The following is a 21,960-nucleotide window of genomic DNA, read 5'->3' on the forward strand; positions in this document are numbered from 1 at the left end:
TTAACGTGAACGCCCCCTCGGCCCAGCACTCCCACGCCTTCATGTACACCCTGGAGGAACTCACACCTACACACAAGGAAACACTAGGAGAATGTGTGGGGTAGCACTGATTGTTGTTGTTCACTCGCTAAGTCGGGTCCGACTCCTTGCGACCCCATGGACTGCAGCACTCCGAGCTTCCCTCTCCTCACTATTTTGCAGAGTTTGTTCAGATCCTTGTCCATTGAGTCAGTGATGCCATCCAACCATCTCATCCTCTGTCGCCTCCTTTTCCTTTGGCCTTCAATCTCTCTCAGCATTGATTACAATTCCAGAAAATGGGGCACCGCCTAACTGTGGACCAACTGAGAAGTTGATATATAGTGGCCATATACTCCAACAACAGACCACGACCCAGCAGTGAAACAGACAGGAGAGGAGCAGGTTCACAGCTTGTTAAGAGTCTCACATCATGTGTTTACTCGTCTTTCAAGCACTCACAGCATGAGACTCTGTGCTGAAGCTGGTCTAGGCATGGGGGACACTTGATTGACCAAATGGATGAAGCCCCCGCTCTTGTGGAGGGGCGACAGAGAAAAGAAAGCTCCTCCCAGTAATACAGGCTGTAGGACAGACTGTGCGGTGCCCTGCAGAGAAGCATGAAGCAAGAAAGAGCAAGTTGGAGGTGGTGCTATTTTATGCAGTGGCCAGGAAAGGCTGCATCACAGACTGGTGACATTTCTTAAACTGAGTGATGGATGCGCACAAGTTCATTTTTATTACCCCTTATGCCTTTATCTGCTTAATATATTTCAAAATAATCTTAATTATATTTAAGATTGATAAGAGAAGTAATTAATAGATGAGTGCATATTCTTTTATATTAAATATATTCCATCTTCCTGATCCCAAGCCATCTGTCCTCTCCCCCACTGGCCATACCCTCTCCCTTCCTGCCTTTGCTGGTTTTGTAAAAGTGCAGACACAGCAGGCCACTCAACACCATGGGACCAAACCTCCCACCCAGGGAAGCTGGTGTCCCTCAAGAAGCAGAGGTTCTCGAGGTCAAAGGCAATGCTCCCAGAATCCAGCCTAGACCTCATAGTGCCTGCTGCTACAGAGCCCTGCCAGGAATCTTTACAGATGCCTGACTTCCAATGCTGGACAATAGGCTTCCATTCCAAATTACATGGCTTTTCAGGCTTTAGACTGCCTCAGCCTTATTGCCTCTTTTATACATGTGACATGAACATATTTTCCAAAATCCTATATCTCTTTAGTTTCTTGTACTAAAAAGAAACAGATCAGAACTTAAGATGGATTGAAAGTATTTACTCAGTGAAGGCTCTCTCCCCCTGGAAATATAAAGCAGCTGAAGTAAACCACTCCCAAATCTTAGCCATGAAAATATTGGAAAAAGATATGGCCACTGCCTCACTGTATAATAGGAGCATCCAGCTAAACAGAAAAAGAACAGACAAAATTGCATGTCAAATTCTATCCGTCTGACAAGGAATTTGCATTTAAACCCCCCTGTCCTTGAATGCTGCCGCGTTTCCAGAACACACACAGGAACTTTCGAGCAACAAGATATTCAGAAGCAACAGCCAGAGTTGGCCTGAGTATTGCCCATGGCCACGTCTATTTACAAAACTGCAACTAAGAAATCTGTCTCCAGACACCCTCTTTAGAGCAAATGATGGTGATATTTGCTGAAGGTCAGATCCTCCCTGGAGGTTAAGAGGAGCTACCTGTGACGTGCAGAACCAACCCATGAGCATCGTCGTGAGGGTGCAAGAAGCAGGGTGAACATGATGCCGCACATGCACTGGCACAGAAACTGGGCTGGAAACAGGCGAGGTGATGTGCACAAGCTCAGGTTTCCAAAAGAGAAGAAGCTATGCAATGAAGTCAACTTGTTCAGCACCCAAAACCTTCCAGGCCGAGTGCAACAAATCAACCACGTTCTCTTTCAATACCCTGAGCTCTTTCAATACCCTGAGAAGTCCTGCTAAAAAAGAAAGCCAGCGGCCTTTGGCTGAGTTTTGCAGGCGCCCCAGGCTCCACGATGGAGGAGGAAATGGCAACCCACTCCAGTATTCTTGCCTGGAAAATCCCATGGACAGAGGGGGCCTGGCGGGCTACGGTCCATACGGTCAACCCAGAGTCTGACACGACTTGAGTGCGTGTGTAACACAGGCTCTACACGAACTGAGCCTGCACTGCTTTGCAACTGCCCTGTACTCCTCTCTGCTGTGCCCTCTGCACAGGGAAAAGAGGAGCACACAGTGGAAAGGCAGACTTCATTCTTGAGAAACACAGGGCTCTGATCAGAAACAGAGAACACTCCCTTCTCAGCAAAGCATTCCGGATGCCCGGGACAGGGCTCGTTCTCTCAGGTTCCCATCATCTAACATGGCAGCCTCCATGGGACAAGTCAAGAATGTCGAGGTTCCACCTAACTGCCCAGGTGTGCATGGACATAACTTTGGCTATAATCACATTCATGTCTTTTGATTCTTTCTGTTTTTCCAGCTTTTGATTCTAAGACTTCTCCGTCTTACCTTCATTGCACGGATTTGTTCTCCCCCTGAGACCCCCTGGACAGCAGTCACTGGTTGACTCCTTTATTGAAAAGCCTAGCAAGTACCTTCCCAGGTGGCTCACTGGTAAAGAACCCACCTGCAATGCAGGAGATGCAAGACATGTGGGTTCGATTCCTAGGTCGGGAAGATCCCCTGGAAGAGGAAATGGCAATCCATTCCAGTATTCTTGCCTGGGAAATCCCATGAACAGAGGAGCCTGCCAGGCTTCTCTGTCCATGGGGTCACAAAAAAGTTGGACATGACTGAGCACGCACACACAGACACCCACAAGCAAGTACCTTGCCCTTTTTGAGCTGCTTGCTCAGAGAGGGACACAGAGGGTGCAGACACACAGTCTTAGAAAATGATCTTATGTTTGCTGGAGGGGAAGGGGCAGTGAGGGAGTTTGGGAAGGCCATGTACACACTGCTATATTTAAAATGGATAACCAACAAGGACTTATTGTATAGCACATGGAGCTCTGTTATGAGGCAGCATGGATAGGAGCAGGGTTTAAGGGAGAATGGATACATGTATATGTATGCCTGAGTCCCTTCACTGTTCACCTCAAACTATCACAACATTGTTAGTCCATTTACACCCCGATACGAAATAAAATGTTCAAAAAAAGAATGTCTGGTCCACAAGGAGGACTTCGCCTAGTCGGGGAGAAGGACAAGAGGATAAATGGTTATGAGTATTCTGTATGGTGGGAGAGCATCCTGAGGGGCTTTAGGGAGGACCCAAAGAAGGCATCACGGGAAAGGGAAAGGTGTCACAAAGAGGAAAGAGACACCCTGCTTAAGCTGAGGAGGAGAAGGAAGAGGTCAGGTACATGGCAGACTCAGACACTTGCACGCAGCTCAGCCTCAGGTACCTCCCCACAGAGAGCCAGAGTGGACGCCACATTAGCCCCCTGGCAATATAAATATCTACCTTTTCACTTTTGCAGCCATCAAGCAAGCAAGGGAACGGGCCCTGTGGCTGGCCCACAGGCTCATAAGGGTGACTTTCAGGGACACCCTCAGATGACAGGAGACCTGGAGGCTGACAGAGACGGCAGGCGCAGGAAGCTCTTGTGTGCTCACCACGCTTGCTGTTGGCAGCATGGGGAGAAGCAGCCCCAAAGCATGACCTCCTGCAGTTGTCCTACGGCCATCAAGCCTCCAAAAACTATGGGCAAAGAAGCACCAGCTGTTGTTCAAGGCGTCCACCAAGTTACAAGACAGGCTGCACCCCGACCGTCTCTCAAGGTTTGGCAGATGAGAGGAATACTCACAGGGTACCTGCTACATCTTCTAGAGAAATCCCTTTTATGAGAAGTTATACTCGTCTCTCACTGCATGACTCATCAGAAAAGCTAATTGAGACCAGATGAGTCAAATGAAAATATGGTTCTGCCTCCTGGAGTAAAGAGTCCAACAGCAACCAGCTTGCTCAATTCTGACTGGGCACAGGTCCCTGGGGGAACAGTCAAGAAAGTCTCAGGTGGGATCCCGCTCCCAGGAGCCATCCACAGACACCAAGGAGCATCACCCATTGTTCCCACCCTCAGTGCCGAGGTGCCCGGATGCAGCTTCCATGAAGCATCTGCTTGTCCAGGCAGGCTGAGAACGAGCTGTGCTTCTTAGGAAATCTAGAAAGTCCCTGCTATCTCAACTGTAATTTACAAAAAGATCAGCCATGCTTGGTTCCAAGCACCATTCATATTAGGACTTCAACTGATATCAGAGGGATTTTGTAATCCAGATGGAATTTAGAAACAAAACCATAAAATTACATATTTCCTTTATTTCCAAGCCTGATAATGCCTAGAAACCTCTATGCTGTGTTTTGCCTACATGAGAATGAATAATTGATTCAAGAACCACATTTCATCTTTTATGAAATTCCCATGAAACATGATACATCAAGCTGATTCTTTTTTAAAAAAGAAAAGCTGAAATATAAAAAGCAAACATCTTGAACAACTGAGCAAAGAATAACTGAGAAACAGTTTCTTATATCTTTGAAATGGATGCTATAGGATTGAAGTACTTAAAATGCATCAACCACTTTTGGAAACATAATGTTGATACAAGCAAAATTGAGAGGAAAAAACAGGATTTCAGGATTCTCATCCAAAACCCAACTTAATACAGTGTTTTTGTGGATATCCATCCTCACTTGATGGTTCCTATCCTCAGGCCACTGCCAAATCCCTTGCGGTGTGGGATCTCGGCTGGAGCTCTCCCCCTCCCACTGCGGCTCCCTGCACAGGGCACGTGCCGGATGCATGAACATGTGAAGGAGTCAACAGGAGGAGGCAGAGGAAGACGAGCAAAAACCATCTCTGCAGACCTGCCCCAGAGTCCTTGTTCCCGGAGCCTTGCACCCATCTCAAGTTCATGGGCAAGAAGACCCATGGCACTGCTTATCAACTTCCCTTTTCTTCCTAAAAACTCAGCCCAGTCTTTTTCAGATCACCGCGTCCTCTTCTGACACCAGCATACTGGAAATACTGAACTTTCTTCTGGATCACTTTCTCCTTTATTTGCTCATTTGTGTGCAGCACAAAGCTGTCATTGCATGGGCTCCACTGACATCCGAGAGGTCCAGAGGAGCAACCGCCGCCTGGGTGAGGGGACCCAGGAGACGGCAAGAGAGGATGACGCCAGCAGCAGCAGGGACCCCCCAGGGAACTCGGCCGGAATGGGTGGCAGCCACATGGTTGACTGTAGGGCCCAAGGAGAAAAGACAAAGTCACTGTCTTCATGAAGCCCTCCACTGACCATCCCCCAAGATCTCTGCCTCCTGTGAGGTCACTCAGTATTTTATACCAATTTCAGCTCATCCAGATGGCTTTGTATGGAGACTGTTTATAGCTAATTGTATTCGCCTTCTATTGCTATATAACAAACTACCACAAACTTAGCCTAAAACAACACATATTTATTATCTCACCATTTCCACGGGGCAGGAGTCCAGGAGGAGCTTAATGGGGTCCTCTGCTCAGGGTGTCTCAAAGCTGCAATCAAGGTGACAGCTGGGGTTGTGGTCCCCTCTGAGGCTGGGGAGCCCCTGCCAAGCTTCTGTGGTTGTTGGCAGCACCAGCTTCATCGCGGCTAGAGAACTCAAGGCAACTCGCTTTCTCAAGGTCAGCAGAAGAGTGTGTCCCTCCCCTCCCTTTTAACCAATTTGAACTCAACTGATTTGGGACCACAATTGCATCTGTAAAACCCTTTCTCCTTTACCACATAATGCAACCTAATCGTGGTTCTGTGATACTTACACATTCATCATAATCGCAGATCTTGTCCACATTCAAGGAGAAAGGATGATACAGGATGTCAGCCAGGGGAATGGAATTGTTTGGGCCATATCAGATTCCTCCTTGACCACAGTATGTCTATTGCTTTCCCTACTAAAGTTAAGATTACTCTTCCTTCGCAGCTTATTCTTGAACTTAACCGCATAACTTAATACAGGACAAATTACAGTGCTTATTTGTATTGTTCTCTGTTTGTCCATATTCAGACCCCGAAGTGACTGGCTCAGGTAAGGCCGCCAGGCCACACTCACTGATGAATGAATGGACCAGCCCATCTTCACTTACTGAGGCCTGCAACCACAGACCAACTAGAGTCATAAACTGACAAAGAACAGTGAAATCTAGAATCGGGGGAGATCAGCCTTTTCGCAGCCCTCCAATTAAGACCTAGAGGAGGTGGGAAAGATAGGAAGAGGATCTGGAAAGAACGGTGTAAGGCAGCAAGGGGCAGAGAGGGAGAGAAACTATTTGGATCAGGGGGATGCTGGTGTGGAGAGACAGCAGGGAAGGCAAGAAGAAAGCCCAGAAAGCAGCCGTGTCTGTGGGCCTCTTTTCATAGCTCCCAACCCTCTTCTCCATCCTGCCTTGTTTGAGCAATGAGTCCAAACCCACAGTGTTGCTGTGAGCCCTCTGTGCCCCCAGTACTAAGGCTCTGGAGAAAGAACAAGCGCCCACTGGCCCCTGTGCTCCTGACCTCACCATGAACAGATGAACTGCATATAAACTCACTAATAACCCTTCAGACTCTTGCAGATCATTATGAACACTGACCCCAAAATGGCTAAGTGCAGTTTATCTTTTCCATGACTTGGCTGGACTCCATGCCATGTAACCAGATGGGCTTCTTTGAAACTTTCTGAAAAAGGACAATACAGGCTCAGTGGTAGCCTGGGAATCCTATGACGACTAATACAGAACACATAAAAGAGGCAGAATCAAATGGCTCTGCATTCATCCCTTCTGCTTTTTCTCTTTTACTTAGAATCACGGAACCTCAGAGCTGGGAGGAATCTACAAGGTCACCCAGTAGCACCCTAAGAATCACAGAACCTCAGAGCTGGGAGGAATTTACAAGGTCACCCAGTAGCACCTTACCCCAATCCTAGTGGCCGTAGTAGGTTCTCAACCCCAGGCTCTGTTGGAACTTTCCCATGGCAAAGTAGTCTGTTCTGTGGTTGGAAGGCCAGTTGCCCCACACACCTGTCTGACATCAGCTCAGTAAACATTCTGAAAATGCCTACTATTTCCCCAGGAGAAGCAAATGACATGTTTGGTCCTCCGGCTCTCACTCCCACCGCTTGGGCTATTGACAGACATTACTAATCCATCATGGCTCGCTTTCCTGCTGATGCTGGATGTGGCTTCCGAATCCTCAACAGAATGCTCCAGAAAGTCACCAATGATCAGTTTACGTTGGCAAGAGAAACCAACTCACTTTCCAACTCTCTTTTAGGAGCTCGTCTTCAGTCAAAAGCCACTTTCCTGTAACTCCTACTCACTGCTCCTAATCTGCCTCTAAAAGCAACAAACAATTCTGTCCCTTTCTCCACAAGCAACCCCTTACTTATCAAACTATGTAAACTTATTCCGTCCTCAAACCCTTGCAGGCTCAAGCTCCATCAGGGACAGGGCTACCTGGCAGAGAAAGGAGTAAGGCTCTAATTCTTGGACAATCAGGTGCCCTTGTGGTGTTTCAGGGAACTCTGTAGCCGAGGAGGCATTGGGGACAGAGACAAGTGTGTGAGGCGGGGGCCACAGAGCATTGCTCTGCCTATGGGAACTGACTCCAGAAATGAGTCAGACCAGCCTAGCACAGGAGTGGTTTTGGCGGAGCCCAGCTTTAAGGAGCTGGAGAAAGAAGATGCAGAGGAAAGGAAGCAAGGGATGATGCGGTTGATATGGCAAGGGTACCAGAAACCACCCAAATGAAAACCCTCCAGATCGCACTTCATCAGTTAGCATGTGACGGCTGTCCCCACATTTTACAGTCTTCTGATCATCCATGATCAGCCACAATCACTCAGAAAATACTGCATAAGACCAAGACAGAGCTCTGTGCCATGACTCTGGGGAATCCCCTTTCACTCATTCATTTATTCATTTTCTTTCCATCAAATATCTGTTGAAGATCTACACGACACCAAACAGCAGGCTGGAGCTGGGACCACAAAGTCGATGAGTTCCAGACACAAAGGAACTCGGAGCATATTTGTTTTGGTGGCAAGTAAATAACTCCCTGAGATCCAAAACCAGTTATAAAGCATACCATTTATCCGCAGAAATCATGACAAATTTAAAATCAAGATATACACTGAATCTGAAAAAGCACACACACACACACACACACACACACACACATAACTGAACCACTTTGTTGTATGCCTGAAATCAACACATTGTAAATTAACTATACTTCAATAAAGAAAGTAGTTTTAAAAAAAGAGTAAGACATACAATATATTGATGAACTGAACTAGTAAGCTTTTCAAAAAGAAAAAATCAATAATTAAGCTTTTTTCTAAGTACCCAAAACAATCACTGAGTGCTATAGTATTTCCAAACAAGAAGATATGGTGAGCTAAGGCTTCAGGTCAGCAAGTCCAGACTCTGCCAAGTTCTTAGTACAAACCAGCAGCTTCCTCAGGAGTCATGAGTTCTCTTCCCTGCCGATATTCTACCATCTGTCTTTCACTGAGCTCCTAAAATGAGCCTGGCATCAAGGATGGAAACTGACACAAAGGCAGCAAGTACGGTGCAGGGGATTAGCCCGGGGTCTCTGGCCCAGAGTCTATGCTCAACAAATATTTATTATCAGTGAGGTAAGTGTGAAGACCAGGGTAAGCAGAGAGCACTAACATATGAGAGAGGCAAGGGAAGGTCTCCCGCAGAAGAGAGCCTGTATCTGAGCCTCATCCTGAGAATGAGCAGGTAGCAAAGGATAAGATGTGAACCAGGTGAGGAGGGGTGATGCTAAAGCCAGGGAGAGGGCTGAACAGGGACACCAAGGCAGGCCCAAGGTGGGTGGTACCTACAGGGGAGGGCCAGGCCTTCATCTGAGGAGAACCAGGGAGACCAGCTGGGTACTGCAGAAGGTCAACCAGGCAACAGGGGGCAAAATGGACTATAGGAGACAGGGTTGAAAACAGAGAGGCTAGTTATGGGGTTGGGAGAGCAGATCCAGAAGGGAAAAATGATGGTCTGATCTCAGAAACTAATACCGGGAATGAAAAGAGATGCAAAGACTTGAAAGGGGGTGAAGATTGTGTGTTAAGTTGCTCAGTTGTGTTCCAACTCTTTGTGACCCCATGGACTGTAGCCCGCCAGGCTCCTCTGTCCATGAGATTCTCCAGGCAAGAACACTGGAGTGGGTTGCCTTTTCCTTCATCAAGAAATCTTCCTGACTCAGGGATCAAACCCGAGTCTCCTGCATTGCAGGCAGATTCTTTACCATTTAAACCACCAGGGAAGCCCAAATTTGGTCGTTGATGATGACAGAAAGGGGTTGAGAGTGAGGGGTCTGGGAGGTCCCCAGGTAGTGCCAGAATATGATGGGTAACTGTGCTCTTCATCCATACTCTGAACAGAGCCATGGGAGTGCTGGCCTGGGGGGTGAAGCTGTTGGGCTGGGGTTTGGACGTGGCACGTGTGGGACACCCAGGGCACTGCTGGCTTTGCAGGTCTGAGGCTCTGCAGAGGGACCAGGCTGGGGACCTTGGGAATCTGAATGGCAAGGGAAGTCAGTGCAAGGACAGAGTGGTGTCCTGTAGGGTACTGGCTCAATCTACCAAGAGCCCTCAAAACTCTAAAAGGCAAGAATCTATGAACACAGAAACTGATATTTCCCCAGTAAATCCAGCCAGGAAAATAACTTTAATCCATGTTTGAGGCTAGGTTTAAAATTTGCTTAAGACATTCTGTTTTACCATAAGCCTGGATTTGTAAGTAGAAGCCCTATAAGGACTATGTAAAAGATAAGGTTATAGCCAAGGAAATAACAATTGTGATTCAAAGTACACTCTGTCAGCAGTTCCTCTGGAAAACTCCACTGAAAGGAGAGAAGGACGGAGCGAGGAGACACATCTTTGGTGTAAATAAAGTGGAAAAATTCCTGATGAACACAGAGCAACGAGATTTAGTTGCGGAAAATTCCACACATAGGAAAGGCCAAATAACTCTGTTTTACTTTCTTCCTTCTCATCTCAGATAAAAGAAGAAGATGGGGGCTGCTAATGGAGATGGAAATTCTGGAGAAATCTCTTTGGCTGAGACTGTGAGGGGTTGAAGTACTCTGAGGCATGACTGCACAAAATAGCAAGAGTTTCTTTTTTAGGGGGAGAATGGTTTTTCTTTCTTTCTTTCTTTCTTTTTGGTCTATAAACTGGCCTGAATTTCCAGAGGGCTTGTATTCTATATAAAATGCAAAACGAGTGAAGTCTCTCAGTCATGTCGTATCCGACTCTTTGCAACCCCATGGACTGTAGCCCGCCAGGCTCCTCTGTCCATGGGATTCTCCAAGCAAGAATGCTGGAGTGAGTTGCCATTTCCTTCTCCAGGGGATCTTCCCAACTCAGGGATCGAACCTGGGTCTCCTGCATTGCAGGCATACTCTTTACTGTCTGAGCCACCAGGTAAGCCCAGGTAATCCACCAGGTAAGCCAAGGTGAATTGTAAATAACATCTTATCAGTCTAGGAATGAATTATGATAATATTACGTTAAACCAATCAGCTATGCCATGTCTCTGGTAAAAATGGTCACAGATCAGCAGTTTCACATGATTTGACCTAACAATGCTCCAGGTTTGGGATAATGTTGGCCAGGTAGACCTAGTCGTGCATTACTTTATAAAGACTATCTTATGGAGTGTTTCTATTACTACTTAATTCTTGCTACATTCAACAGAATTAATCACTGGTTTTTACTTCAGAAAAACTAAAACTTGAAAGAAAAGCTTTATCCATTCTAAGGTAAAGTTAACCAAGAGACAAGCACTGTCTAACTATAAGGAAAAAAATACCTTGTAAGAGGGTGAAGGGGAAAACCAAGATGGTGTTTAAAGTTAGAAGTGCCCACTTAGAACTGGATATTGAAGGTAAACATCCTGCTTGCTGCCCAAGGTGGTGAAGGGCTCAGGTCATGCGAGTTGCCTGTCTTACCTGCGATCCACCCCAGGACCTGCCTCTCTCACCTGAGAACCCAGAGGAAAAACACAGGGCACTGTGTCCCATCAAAGGTCAGGACCTGGCTCTGGCCTTCCCTCGCTCCCTCACCCACTCGACCCACCATGTTCCTGCATGCAGCACTGCAGACTAAGGGTCTGGCCGGACACAGAGCACAAGCGATGATGATTCTGATGAGTTCACACTTCCAGGAAAAGGGCAGCACAATGAGAAGCCTCCAAGCACCCTTCCTTTCAATCGACCCAAATAACCAATGAGAAACCCAAGTAGAGAAGAGGTTCCATGAGCCCCGAGACTCGGGGTAGCGCACCACACACTACAGCCCCTGAGAACTCCATCTAAATACACCAGAGACTGCGGCAGGCCTGTGGGGAGTGGCGATTCCAGCAACCAGCTCCTTCTCCTAGGAGAAAGTCATGGAGAAAAGCTGTACACGTCCACAATATTGCATGATCACATGGGCCACGGGAATGACCCAAAGGGCCTCAGCATGAATCCACTTTTGGCCCCTGTGCCTGGACAGGCTAGAAGAGGAAAGACATAAGTGCAGCTCTTGATATTCTCTGACCCAGTTTTTTTTTTAAGAGGGATGAGAAGGCCTGATGCAGGGTGGGGATGGAAGGGGTGGCAAGAGACGCCACAGAAGGGACACTCAGAGCACGCAAGGGCAACCCTTCTGTCACCACAAACCAATAGCAGCAGCAAGAGCGACTCAGCCTCCCTCCCCCAAGGAGGGCAGGCCATGGCTTTCCTGGCCTGACCAAAGCCCAGGGCAGGTCTGTGACTGGTTCAACCCGGAGGCCATGTTCCCAACAGCATGCCAAGCATGTGAACAGAAATGTCAGGCCAAGGTGAGATACACCAGGGCACCAAGACACCAAAAGCAGAGGTTTCAAAAACTACAGCAGGAAAGCAAATGAGAATAAACAAACAAAATGTGGAGGCCACATCCTGCAGGTATGAGTGGCCCGGCTTCTCCAGCCATGCCCAGCCCACATATCACAGCTGTGAGCACCCAGAACTGACAGACCAAGTCTCCAGCCAGCATGATGCTCATCTAAGTCCTCAAAGGGAGAGTTTCCAACGTGCAAAGACGCAAGAGGAGGAAGCTAACACTCCCTCGGGAAGAGGTACCTCATTCATGAGCCAGTCTTAGCCAAGCAGTTGCCACAACTGAGGAATCCAGGCCCCAAGACACAGTGTTCCCCAACTGAAGCAAAACACCTCCAAGGAGGGCAAGACAGATCTTTCTTAGATGACACTCCCAAGCCAAGTTTACAAAATAAACAGGAAAAAGACCCAAGAGAATCCTCTCTTCCTTTCATGTGGTCAATACCAGACCCAATTCAAAAATGAATAAACAAGAAAAAACAAATACAAAAACACCTGGGGAGATACGCAGAAAGCTCTGTAACAAATGAGAAGGAAAGGGACATGGCACACAAGAGTTAGATGGAGAAAATATTCTTGCAAAGGATTTGTCCCGGGCCATGAAAGAGCATCTAGGCAATAGTTCTGAATTTTTAAATAAGGATATCAATTCTTCCTAAATTTATGGACAAATTTCACACAATGACAACCAAAAACTACAAACTACTTTATTAAAATGACTATAAAATTGGTCCATAGTAGTAAGGGCGCCCCAGTCATCAGGAATGACACTTCTACACAATGACAGGCTTCCCAGGTGGCGCTAGTGGTAAAGAACCCACCTGCCAACACAAGAGACGCAGTTTTGATCCCAGGGTTGGGAAGATTCCCCTAGAGGAGGGCATGGTAACCTGCTCCAATATTCTTCCCTAAAGAATCCCATGGACAGAGGAGCCTGGTAGGCTACAGTTCATAGGGTCACAAAGAGTTGGACACGACTGAAGGGACTTAGTGTGCACGCACGCAATCACCAGGAATGACAAAGATTACAAAGAATGCTCACTCCCAGCCTGGGGTAAAGGAGAAGTGGAGACCACGGATGGAAGCGTAAATTCACACATCCACTTCGGAGGCAATTATTCAACCAAAAACAAGATGGAAATGTACATCCTCTGAACCCAACAACTCTATCCCCAGGACTTTCACCCTAGGTACTACCCAGTAACTCCCAGAGTCTCTTTTGCAAAGACAGTGTATCAGTCACTTGAGCTGCTGTGACAAATACCACAGGCTCTGGGCTTTGAGCAACAGATATTTACTTCTCACAGTTTGGAGATGAGCATCCAAGCTCAGAATGTCTGCAGAGTTGGTTTCTCTTGAGGTCTCTCTCCTTGACTCTCTTCTCCCTCTGTCTTCACATCATTTCCCCTCAACAGGTCTGTGATTAATCTCTTTTTCTTCTAAGGATAGCAGTCATATTGGATCAGGGCCCAGTTAAATGATCTCATTTTAACTTAACCACCTGTCTTCACATACAGTCACATTCTGAGGTATTGAGGGGTATGACTTCAACATGAATTTGAGAGGTACATAATTCAGCCCATAACAGATGACTACTGCATTAACAACATTACTACTGATAATAACTGTCATACCTAGAATTCACGCCTTTATTTAGATCTTTCTATGAGCTCTTTAGGATTCCCTGGTGGCTCAGTGGTAAAGAATCCACCTGCCAGTACAGGAGACATGAGTTCAATCCCTGGGTAGGGAACACCCTTTGGAGTAAGAAATGGTGACTCACTACAGCATTCTTGCCTGGGAAATCCTATGGACAGAGGAGCCTGGCAGACTACAGTCCATGGGGATGCAAGAGTCAAATACAACTTCGCGACTAAACAACAACATTGAGCTCTTTAAGCTTCACACCATTCCTGTAAAGAAGGTATTATCTCTTTAGGTGAGGGAGAAGCAGTTTAAAGAAGTTAAAGAATAGTGCCAAGGACTAGGAGATGTCTGGAGTAGGAAATGGCAACCCACTCCAGTATTCTTGCCTGGAGAATTCCACAGACAGAGGAGCCTGGTGGGCTACAGTCCATGGGGTCGCAAAGAGACACGACTGAGTGACTGAGCACACTAGGAGATGTCACAAAGCCAGCCACCAAGGTCCACTGTTCCCTTCCTAGGGTCGTGGCTGACAACATCTGGACAGGACACTTTGTTTTCGTAAAAGGCATGTACAAGACAAGCATGTACACGGGTGGGTAGAAAACGGTCTTCGTTTTACGGGATGATGGGTGATTTTTTACATTTTTCCTTTTTATGCTGTTTGCTTTTCAGACAATTGTGTCTTCACAAACTACATGATAAAAAAAATTTAAAACTCTATTTCCGTTTTTTTTTTTTAAATCTACATATCAGTGTTTACCAGGTTTTCTTGTCAGCTGTGCCATCTCAGGCCACCTTTATTCCACTGACCTTGATGCTCTGACACTCTCATCTCTGCAGGGTCAATTTGGCCCCTTGGGCTGCTAATTTGTGATGGCCAGCATGACTTCCTACTGGAAACAGCCCCCATCACACTGAGTGAATAAGAGGAGAAACATCAAATGAAGGAGGATTCTGTCTGTGACCCTGGTTTCAACTCCCCTCTCTGCAGGGGCTGTGACAAACACCACCACAACACGTGCTACTGGGTCATCCACACAACTAGCCATGTGGCTGCCATGATTAATCCCTGACGTCCTGACTCAGCAAGAGGTAAGAAAGAGGACGTTTCCTCCCGGACAGTTGGGTGCACCTCAGGACTAGGGTAAGGGGCGGAGGAGCATCCTCTGAGTGGAGGACAGAAAACACGGCAGCCAAGGAATGGACTTTGGCTCAGGAAGTAAGCAGCTCCCGCCTTCCGTTCTCATCTCTCCCCCTGGTGCCAGTTTGGGCCCCTCGCTTCCCTCCCTCATCTAGTTTGAACCCAACCTCCACTCTCCTCCTTGGCTTTGAAATGTCACAAGATAAACGTTTAAGTTTTCCTGGGATGGAGAATGTTGGTTTCATCATTTGGTTACCATTTGGTCCTTTTGTACTCCTGCCTGGTTCCTGGTGATATAGATCCCGACCAGAGCTATCTGACCACAAGTCCTGATCCTCATTAAGAGACCCCCTAATACACAAGGCATTTCCCCACATTAGTTAAGTGATATCTGGCAAGGCACTGAAATTCTCTGGTTCCGTTTTTCCAAAGATACCAGAAATCTGGATTTTTTTTTTTTTAATGTCAAATCTCTCAATTTTTAAATTTCAACAACCATTAAAACATTTAAACAAATGTAGCTGATTCACTGTGTTGTACAGCAGAAACTAACACAATATTGTAAAGCAATTATACTTCAATTTCTTTTTTTTTAAATTTAGGAGCAAACACAGTCTATCTGCAGTTTCCTCCTAAAATGCAAAGCCTGAGCTAAAAGAGTTCTAAGATCTTAACCAGCTCTGATAAAGACTAGGTATTTTAGTCATTAGAATTTAGAACTAGAATATTTTAGAATTAATGGGTATTTTGCTTTAGGCAAAATGATCAAATTTCTCCACTTAAAACTAGCCTGTAAGAGGCAGCTTCTTTTGAGGGACAGCCAGAAAAGGCAGCTGGTCTTACTGATCCTACATATCTCTTTCTCTTTCCTCACCAAAGCAGATCACCTCTATGCAATTTCTAAATATGTAAGACTGCTGCTGCTGCTGCTGCTGCTGCTTGCAATATAACCTGTAAAGCGGGTCACAGGCAGCACCTCCAGGGAGCTTCTCCAGGACCTGGCTTGGTTTTATCAGTACATCCCAGGGCCTGACATGGCCTATTGTGAATGCTCAGCATGTGCACAGAAAGTTTAAGTTCCCAGGAATGTAGCTCTCAAGGTCTTACTTCAATAAGAATAATTGTGAGATTAAAAATTCTTTAGTAGATATATATTAAATACGGGCAATCTCTCTCTCTCTCTCTCACACACACACACATACACACACACCCTGTAGATCACTAGGTATAACCATTCAAGAATAGTAAGTCAGATAAATATTATTTCTGCATGTTGTGCCTTTAAGACCTCTTCCCAGCAGCTGGCTCACATTTATGGAGAGTACAAGGCTACACCGTAACTTAAAACCTGTCTTTACCTCTTAGCAGATACACCCTTAACACAGGGCAACAGATACTTGGGCCTTAAAAAAAAAAAAAAGCTGACAGAGGATTGAGTGCAAAAATAAAGATGAATTAAAAGAGTCCTAAAAGCAGGTGTGAAAAGGACTGGGTTCTCCAAACACTCCTGTTTCCTTTGGATCTGGGGGCCTTATACACAGTCACACAGACCAGGGCTCCTGAGGAAATTTTGTGAAGGGCACGTTCCCCCACAGCACCGGGACAACTGGTCTACCTTAAGGCTTGTGAGCGTTTCCAAATGACGTCTGGGCTCGGTTTGGAGGCTCTGGTTAGAGGTCAGTCAGTCCCCTTCTCCAGCAGCTCAAGTCCACACCCACAACCGCCTGCCACTGACACTCCACGCCCTGACACTTCTGTCCTCATGGCCCCTGAACCCCAGGGCCCACCGACACAATGCAAGCCCTAATCCTGCTCACCCCGCCTTCTGTGGACACCACAGTAGAGGTGCCGGCCCTCGCCCTCTGCCATGCTTCTCCCGAGGGGCCCAGGGCAGCATTTGTTCTCCCCAGGGGATGGTGAATGACCAAACTGGAAACCTCTTCCCAGTTTCTCTCTCTTGATGTGCATCTGGCTTCATCATCCTTCACCCAAGGTAATTTGGCTAAAATGAGGTTGGACAAAGAGGCAATTCAAAAGCTGTCCTTGATTGCAAATGTCTGGTGGCTGCTGGCAGTCGATGACAACCTAGAAAAGCCCACATCTTCAAGGTCAGGAAGGGGTGACTCAACACGTGGGCTGGGGAAAATGATAGCTTCCTTGTATCAAAGCACAAAAGTCACAGCCTAAGAAATCTGTCCTTTACATTCCTCAGAAGCACACTTTCTTGGCACGGGCTTCAGTCAGATACGTCCAGACATGCTAACATGTGCACCCAGCGCCCTGCTTACCCCAAGTTCTCTGAGACTCAGTGGAAGTGGGGCAGGTGTGCAAAGGCCCCTCGGCTGCATGGAAAGCAGGACATCTTGTAGTAACCTGAATGGGAGGGGGCACTCCCTCGTTTCCCAGGTAACAGATGGTGGCTCTCTGGCCTCCAATAAACAGACACTGCTGGAAAATCAAAATCAGAAGGCAAGACCTCGGTGGTGGCAATGGAGACATGGGGTCTTCTCACAGATTAGGCAGTGCTGTTATGTGAGGGTCCTACCTCAGTGGCATTTCCTGCAGGGACAGAGAAGTAGCAGGCAGTTGGCAGGGCTCTCCCCTGGCTGTGCCTGGGAGTTCTGATTCCTAAGCATTGGATGATGGCTTTTGGTGTCTTTCTAGTGCAGATGAGGATACTATAGATTAACAAGCCACCAGAAGCTTAATGATAAGTGTACACTGGGTGGAGAGCCCAGCTGAAGTATTCCAGGTCAACACCATCTTTGATTACCTGCAAGAACCATGGACACAATTCATCATTCGGGACCTTGTGCAGTCACTGAGCTTACACTGCCCCTATATCATGATGCCCTCATTGACAGACAGATGCCTCTCTATCTCCAACCAGGCCACCATTGGACTGCTTATCAGAAGGCTTTCTCAGCTGGGCTGAGTTTTTCCTTCCTCACTCCCTCTATGTGGCAGACACGAGCAACCTGCAGACACAAAGCCAATCCCTTCTCTCTTGCTGCCTGACTCCCCTTAGAGTCCAGGAAGCCAAGCACCCGCTGTGCCAGCCTCTCTTGCAGCTATAGGTGGTCATGCAACCCAGTTCTAATCCATGGGAGGTCTGTGGAGGAGCTCCTGACAAGAATTTTACCTTCTTGATAAGAGGGGGCTGATGACAGCAGGCAGCGCCACCGCACTCCCTCCAGCCTTGGAGGCAGGTGAACAAAGATGCTTATCCTGATGATGGCTCTATAAAAATGCATATATACACTCCTAGTTAAGGGTCAGAAGCATAGACATGTAGATGGTTATTAGTTCTATAGAGGTATGTGGAGGTCTGTGTATTCATGCCATCATCCCCTGGGGAAGACTTTCTTTTTAAGTGAAAATGATGTATACTTTAAACATAACAACAACAACAAAAACACTGTCAATTTGGACCCAGTATTCAGAATTAGGCAATTTTAGGTATACTTCTTTCCATGTGGTTCAACTTACGAGCATCCACGGTATAAGTAACCTGGAAAATAACCCAGAGGAAATGCTCCTTATTTCTGTGCCATGCCCTCTTCCAGGTGCTGGGCCAGTGGAGATGGAAATATGAGGATGAGCATCAAGGCCTTTACACGTCTTTTCAGACACAGAAGGACTGCTGCATTTGCAGGACAAAGTCTATGGTTAATTTGTCTACACATACCATAAAAGCTTCCATATAAATGATTTAATGACATTGAGACCAGAAATCATAAAATTCATCCATAAAGCATTTGTACCAACAGCTTGTAGTGAGACTCTTCCACACATCCAGGAAAAGATAGAAGGTGGACAGAAGGAGGTGCCTCGCCAGCCTGACAAACACATGGAGCAGAGAATCCGAGGCTGAGGAAGCCTCTCTCGCACACACACCTGGCACTTATCAAAATGAACAGAAATGATTAACACTGACATGACAATACATCCTTAAAATTTTTTTATGACAATACATTGTTAAAAATTTTTTTTAATGAGTGCTCAGTTTTCCCTTTTGTTTCTGCCCTGGTTGCAGTGGCTCTCCAGAAACAGAGGAAACAGGAAAGGATCCAGAGAGTTCCAGGTGCTGGGTCACAAGTCAGCACATAAGAAACCTTCTCGGGGTTAAAACACACAGGAAACTGCAGGAGACTACTTCCCTGTGCGCATTTCATTCAACTCTAACCAAGGACATTTGCTATTAAGCCACATTTTGTGCATTTTGCCTTCATCCAGGGAAAAGAAAAGAAGGTCTTTTTCTTGCTTATATGAGCACAGAGTTGTGGAGTTACAGGCATAGGTACAGAAGGGGGAACAGGACCCCAATCAGCCATGATGCACCCCAGTGCCTGGATATGGCCCGTGGTCAACTTCACACTAGAAGAAGTGAATTTTTTAGGCAAGTGCTCAAACTCTTTGAGTTAGCTTTTTCAATTGCAAAATGGAGACAATACTGAACTACATTAAATTTTTTCTCTGCTAAGTTAATACTGTTGATAATAGTTATGTCACATGATCCAACCTAATAATGCCCACCCTGCCTATTCACAGACTTTATGGAAGCAAAGAAAATTATTTACATGAAGGTACACAAAGATACTTTAACTCTGAAAAGAGCATTTACTTTATGAACTGGAAGAGTAATCAGTGCTTCAAATACCACACATGCACCACTTTGTAAAAAAACGAGATTACAGAGGTAGTTTTCAGCATCCTTCTTTAAAATGCAGATTCTGGGCCCACCCCAGACCTGATGAGGAATGCATGCTTCTTACAGGTACTCCCGGGCATAACCCAAGTTGTAGACAGTATTTTTCCCAGGTAATAATTGGCCTTGTTGGTATTAGGGGGCTTTGTGCTGCAAAGCAGGCCTTTTTCAAGACACATGGTATGTCCCTTTCCTCACTAAGTAAAAGAGAATATAAAGAACCTAGTGTGCAGAATGCTCTCTTTTCTCAATGACTAGGAAGAGACTTCACGTAAAGTCAGTAAAATGAACTTGGTCTCTAAGTTACGAGAACTGATAAAACCTGATGAAGGAGTCATCTTCTGCTACAGGATGTCTTCATCACCTTACCTGGTAATCCAAGTCTTTTTAAAAAGCTCTCAGTATTGAAGTTCTTGGAGGGGCTGGGTGCCACCTACCCAGCGTAACTTACCCCTCAGAATGTAGTTCTGATAGTTCTGATCTGCCTCAGCTCCCACCTTGATCAAACACGTCAGACCTTCAGCCACTACAAATTCATGCACCAAATCCTTGTCATCCTGGCAGGAAACAGGGAAAGAAAAAAAGAGAGAGAGAGAGAGAAACTTCAAATACTGTCCCGGTCCATCGTCCATCCCGGCTGTACAGTGAAAACTACATACAAGCCTCTGACTCCAGACTGACCTCTGAAGATTGTTCGGCTCTATTCAAATGAAGCATCTTAACTGTTGCCAGAGGAATTTTACAACCAGTCTTCACGTCGTTGTTTGCCAAAGACCAATTATTGCCTTCTGGGCAATCTAATAAAGATAAAGCAAATGAATCCCCTGACTGTCAGGAATATTTATAGTGATCTGGTTTTCATTCTTCAGAAATCACCAGGCTCCAGGCCCCCACAGGTCCCCAGGGACCGGCCACATGAAGCCTGCTGGGTTTCAACACAGGAAACACTGGCCTGCAGTACAGACCATCGTGTGAAGGATTCAAAGCCACTCGTGTGTTTCAAAGGACAGTCCCTGAGGAAGGGTACAAGGGTCTTGCAAACAGCATCTGAGAAAGTAAAGGAGCAGTTTCTCCACCTCCCAAGTTGTGCTGCTCACAGAACAAGCAAGGAGGCAGAATACAGAATCCGCCGTGTGTCTGGAGCAGCCACACTGTCCCTCAAAAGAGCCACTGCAGTCAGCCTGCAGTCTAATCACAGAAGGCAGGACCTGGAAGGAATCACTGGAGTCATCTAATAGGGTGGTTCTCAAAGACAGATCTCCGGAGCCACAGGTACCTGAGCGTCAGCTGGAAACTGGTTAGAAATGCAAAGTACCCAGCTCCACCCTGACTTACTGAACAGGAAGCTCCACTGTGGGGCCCAGCAACCGGTGCTTAATAAGCTCTACAGGGGTTACAGAGGCGCTCAGGGTCTTCTTCTCACCCCTGACTCCCTCACATTAGGATCATCGATGGCGCTTTTAAAAAGGAACAGGAAACAGCCCCCTCCCAGATGGGTTTAACCAGAATTTCTGGGGTGGGGTCCAGGTTCTGACATTAAATTCCCAAGGAAATCCATCCTAAAGGGCAACAGTTCAAGAATCACTCATCTAATCCTGCCTTCCCTTCACAGATGAAGACTCAGGAATGGCAAAACTTTGGCCAAGATGACTTAACTATGGTCAGCCAGCCCCTTGCCTGGAGTACCAAGTTCGATAGAGCCCTGTGAGACAAACTTTTCCACTACTGTTTTGGGAGATTTCCTTGATTGGACCCTGCCTTGTCTCAAATGCAGCTAGGATACATTCATCTTCAATTATAACAACAGAACAAAAATGAAAAACCTCAGTGATGTAAGTAGTAGAAAGTTTAATAGAATAATGAAAGGTTATTATTATAGAAACGGTCAGCAACCACGGTCTATCTCCAGAAAAGAAAAAAGTAATTTAGACACACTGGCATAATTCTCCTGTCTCCATGTTGAAAGCAGCCTCTCATTTTGATTTTATGGCATTTTCCAATTATATGGATGGAGGACTTGAGCAAAGGGGTGTGGGGGTGGGGGAGGAGGTGGTAGGCCAGGCAGATACTCCCTTTGAACCAAAAACACACTCTTAACATTCAGAGGGCACTGGGGGGAGGGGTGAACACTGCCGTGCCTCGACGGTAATGAAAGACAGCTGTGTTAACTCAGACTTGAAGATAATCATGGCTTTGGAAGCAAGAGAAAATGGGACAGTATCATGATTTTTGGAAAATCACTTTACACTCGTATGTATGAAGGAAATAAAAATAATTCTCCCTCCATCCATATTCTTTTCCATCAGCATATGTGAAAAGCGAACATTTAGATGAGCTCATGTCTAGTCAGAAAGTTTTTCCAAGCATGTAACAAATGTTTATTACTTTAACTAAAACTAGATTCACACATGACTTCATGGTGAAAAAGTGAGAACAAGCTCTCAAGAAACCACTCAAGCTAATCACTAATATTAATATAGCAGAGAGCTGACTGTCTAGCAAAGGCTCTTGGAAAAAGAC

General features: G+C 46.2%; 1 protein-coding gene across 10 annotated transcripts in view; it reads right to left on the minus strand.

Annotated features, from left to right (window-relative positions):
* FHOD3 (formin homology 2 domain containing 3) overlaps positions 1-21,960 on the minus strand; it is a 521,961-nt gene that overhangs the window by 263,827 nt on the left and 236,174 nt on the right. For all 10 annotated transcript variants that reach the window (XM_027526407.1, XM_027526417.1, XM_027526409.1 and 7 more), the window contains exon 5: positions 19,892-19,997. In XM_027526407.1, coding sequence (XP_027382208.1) covers positions 19,892-19,997 — 106 coding nt within the window. The remainder of the gene's footprint in view (positions 1-19,891; positions 19,998-21,960) is intronic.

This window comes from Bos indicus x Bos taurus, chromosome 24, assembly GCF_003369695.1.
Source record: "Bos indicus x Bos taurus breed Angus x Brahman F1 hybrid chromosome 24, Bos_hybrid_MaternalHap_v2.0, whole genome shotgun sequence".
Lineage (NCBI taxonomy): Eukaryota > Metazoa > Chordata > Mammalia > Artiodactyla > Bovidae > Bos > Bos indicus x Bos taurus.